This window comes from Labrus mixtus, unplaced genomic scaffold (genome assembly GCF_963584025.1).
Source record: "Labrus mixtus unplaced genomic scaffold, fLabMix1.1 SCAFFOLD_90, whole genome shotgun sequence".
Taxonomy (NCBI): Eukaryota; Metazoa; Chordata; class Actinopteri; order Labriformes; family Labridae; genus Labrus; species Labrus mixtus.
This window is the reverse complement of record NW_026870097.1, coordinates 152,501-155,000: the sequence shown is the minus strand read 5'-3', so window position 1 is coordinate 155,000 and position 2,500 is coordinate 152,501. Positions and strand designations below refer to the sequence as shown.

At 38.7% G+C, this 2,500-nt stretch overlaps 1 protein-coding gene across 1 annotated transcript in view; it reads left to right on the top strand.

The window, feature by feature from the left end:
* edem2 (ER degradation enhancer, mannosidase alpha-like 2) overlaps nucleotides 1-2,500 on the top strand; it is a 15,521-nt gene that overhangs the window by 9,110 nt on the left and 3,911 nt on the right. Inside the window, exons 3-4 of the mRNA XM_061033229.1 lie at nucleotides 1,310-1,349; nucleotides 1,524-1,629. Of these exons, the coding sequence (XP_060889212.1) occupies nucleotides 1,310-1,349; nucleotides 1,524-1,629 (146 nt within the window). The remainder of the gene's footprint in view (nucleotides 1-1,309; nucleotides 1,350-1,523; nucleotides 1,630-2,500) is intronic.

Here is a 2,500-nt window from a genome sequence, read left to right as displayed (position 1 = left end):
ACTAATATTATAAATGTTTAATAAATACCTGTACTTATATAAATATAAGGCGTGATTTCGTACACAAGTTCTCGCATCCAGCAGTATTACAATGCAAATACTCCAGTAATAACAGAAAACTGCTCTTTAACTTATAACAGAATTTACTTACAAAGCAATATCAACTGCAATCAATTGAAATCTCGATCAAGCAAATAACTGTTATATACTCGGCTACAGCAAACAAAGTATTTACAAACAGAGTGGCACACGTGTGCATGTGGGTGTGTTTATGTGTGAGTGTGTGTGAGAAAGAGAGAGAGAGGGAGAAGGCAAGATGGCGACGAGACCACCATATCAAATCAAATGGAGGTAAGATGGGGGAGCAGAGAGAGAGAAGTAAGATTGATCTTCGATCTGTTGAATGTTAAAATCAACAGGTTCCATGGCAGAGGGAACAGGCAGCATGAAGTCTGATCCTCAACAAGAGCAGTGCTCTTATTGTCTTTCAAGATGCGAGAGGAGATTTTTGGGTTTATTCTTCTTCAGGTGTCAGTAGGCTGTCTGCAGCGCACCTGTCCGGTTACCTTCAATGATGTTGAAAAAAAAAAAAAGAAAGAAACTCCCTGTGCTCGAACAACTAGTCGCTGACTGCGCCAAAACTCTTAAAACAGGCTGTGGAATTAGGAAAGGGGAGAAAGATGTCCCCTCTGATGCTAGAAGCACAGGAAGAGTTTCTGATGTCGTCAGTTTCATCAGTTAGTTCTTGGTGTTATTTCCTGCTCCTAAGACTTCTAACAGTGGCCACACAATTTCACCTTATCTAAGTATTAAGGGGCATTTGTCTTCTTTAAAATGTATTCAACACTTTGTCAGTTGTTAATCGTCTTGACAAAACTATTAAACAAAGTATGAATATAATGCAATTTAAGAAAATGTACAAAAGATATATCTTTGAAAAGTACAGAAATGAGGAAGGAGAATGTAAATCTCACAGATGTTAATGGCACCTGTTCATTTTGTTTTTGTTTTGTTCTGTTTTTCTTAATAGCTCGATTGGAGTATTTTTTTGTTTTGTCCGTTTAGTTTATTTTATTGGATTTTACATTTGTTAATGGTGAAGAATGGGGGTAGGACTTGACAAGCCTAGGCTTCTTCCTATCCCTTTTCGAACGAGTCAAATGTGTATTATATTGAAATTGGCTTTTTATTTTTTTTTATTTTATACAGATTTTTATTTTTTTCAATTTGTTTATTCATTTTCATCTATTTTTTAATCGTTCGAAATAAAGAAGAAATAATAATCCTGTCCTCCATCTTTGTTTGACAGTTTCTCTCTCACCCTGATCGACGCTCTTGACACTCTGCTGGTAAGATCCAAACCCGTTGTTTGAAACATCTTTGATCACATTAGATAAAAACATTAAGTTCTCGTCTTTCAATGATGAAAAACGACAAGAATGACATAGATGTGTGCTGTGTTCAAGTCTGAAAAACAGAGAACTTGTTGTGATAACGGAGCATGTCTTAATGTTTCTCTGCAGGTTTTGGGAAACCGCACAGAGTTTAAGCGTGTGGCGTCGCTCCTCCAGAACACCGTGGACTTCGACATTGACGTGAATGCCTCCGTGTTTGAAACCAACATCAGAGGTGAATAAATCAGACTAGAGCTTTCTTTTTCTCTCTGGAGTTTACTCTCTATGTGAACATCTTCTATAGTAAGAAGAAAAACATGTTCTTCTCGACAGAGCGGCAGCGACACACGTGACCTTCAGTAATGACTTTTCTGATCAGAACCACCCATCCAAAGACAGACAAATAAATACATGTCTAATAATCATGGACAAGCTTTTACAAGCCAGGTACAAATATCAACACAGCAAAACCAAACTTTCGCTCTTCTATACAGCTGAGCCAGACTTCTTGGACAGTTAGTTGACAAGACAGATTATTTGTTGGTTTAAAATCCCTCAAACAGCCCAGATACAGCCCAGAGGTTAAAGGTCAGGGACTGAATTATCTGAGGTGACACCTGGCAGATAGCTAGCAGATCCTACCTGTCACTCAAAGAGGCCACGCCCCCTAATTCTACATGACTTTATGCCTTAATATAATGTAAACAGGTGAGTTGTATAAACATTCAGCCCGTACAGTTGAAGAAAGAAATGAGCTCTAGAGACTCAAACTGTTTTTTATACCAGGATGTAAACATGTTTATTTTAACATAGAGCTCTATGGAGACTGACTCACTACAGGAGACAGACTCTAGTGGACACTGGAGGAACTGCAGCTGTAAAGTTGGACATTTTAACATAGAGCTCTATGAGGACTGACTCACTACAGGAGACAGACTCTAGTGGACACTGGAGGAACTGCAGCTGTAAAGTTAGACATTTTAACATGGAGCTCTATGAGGACTGACTCACTGCAGGAGACAGACTCTAGTGGACACTGGAGGAACTGCAGCTGTAAAGTTAGACATTTTAACATAGAGCTCTATGAGGACTGACTCACTGCAGGA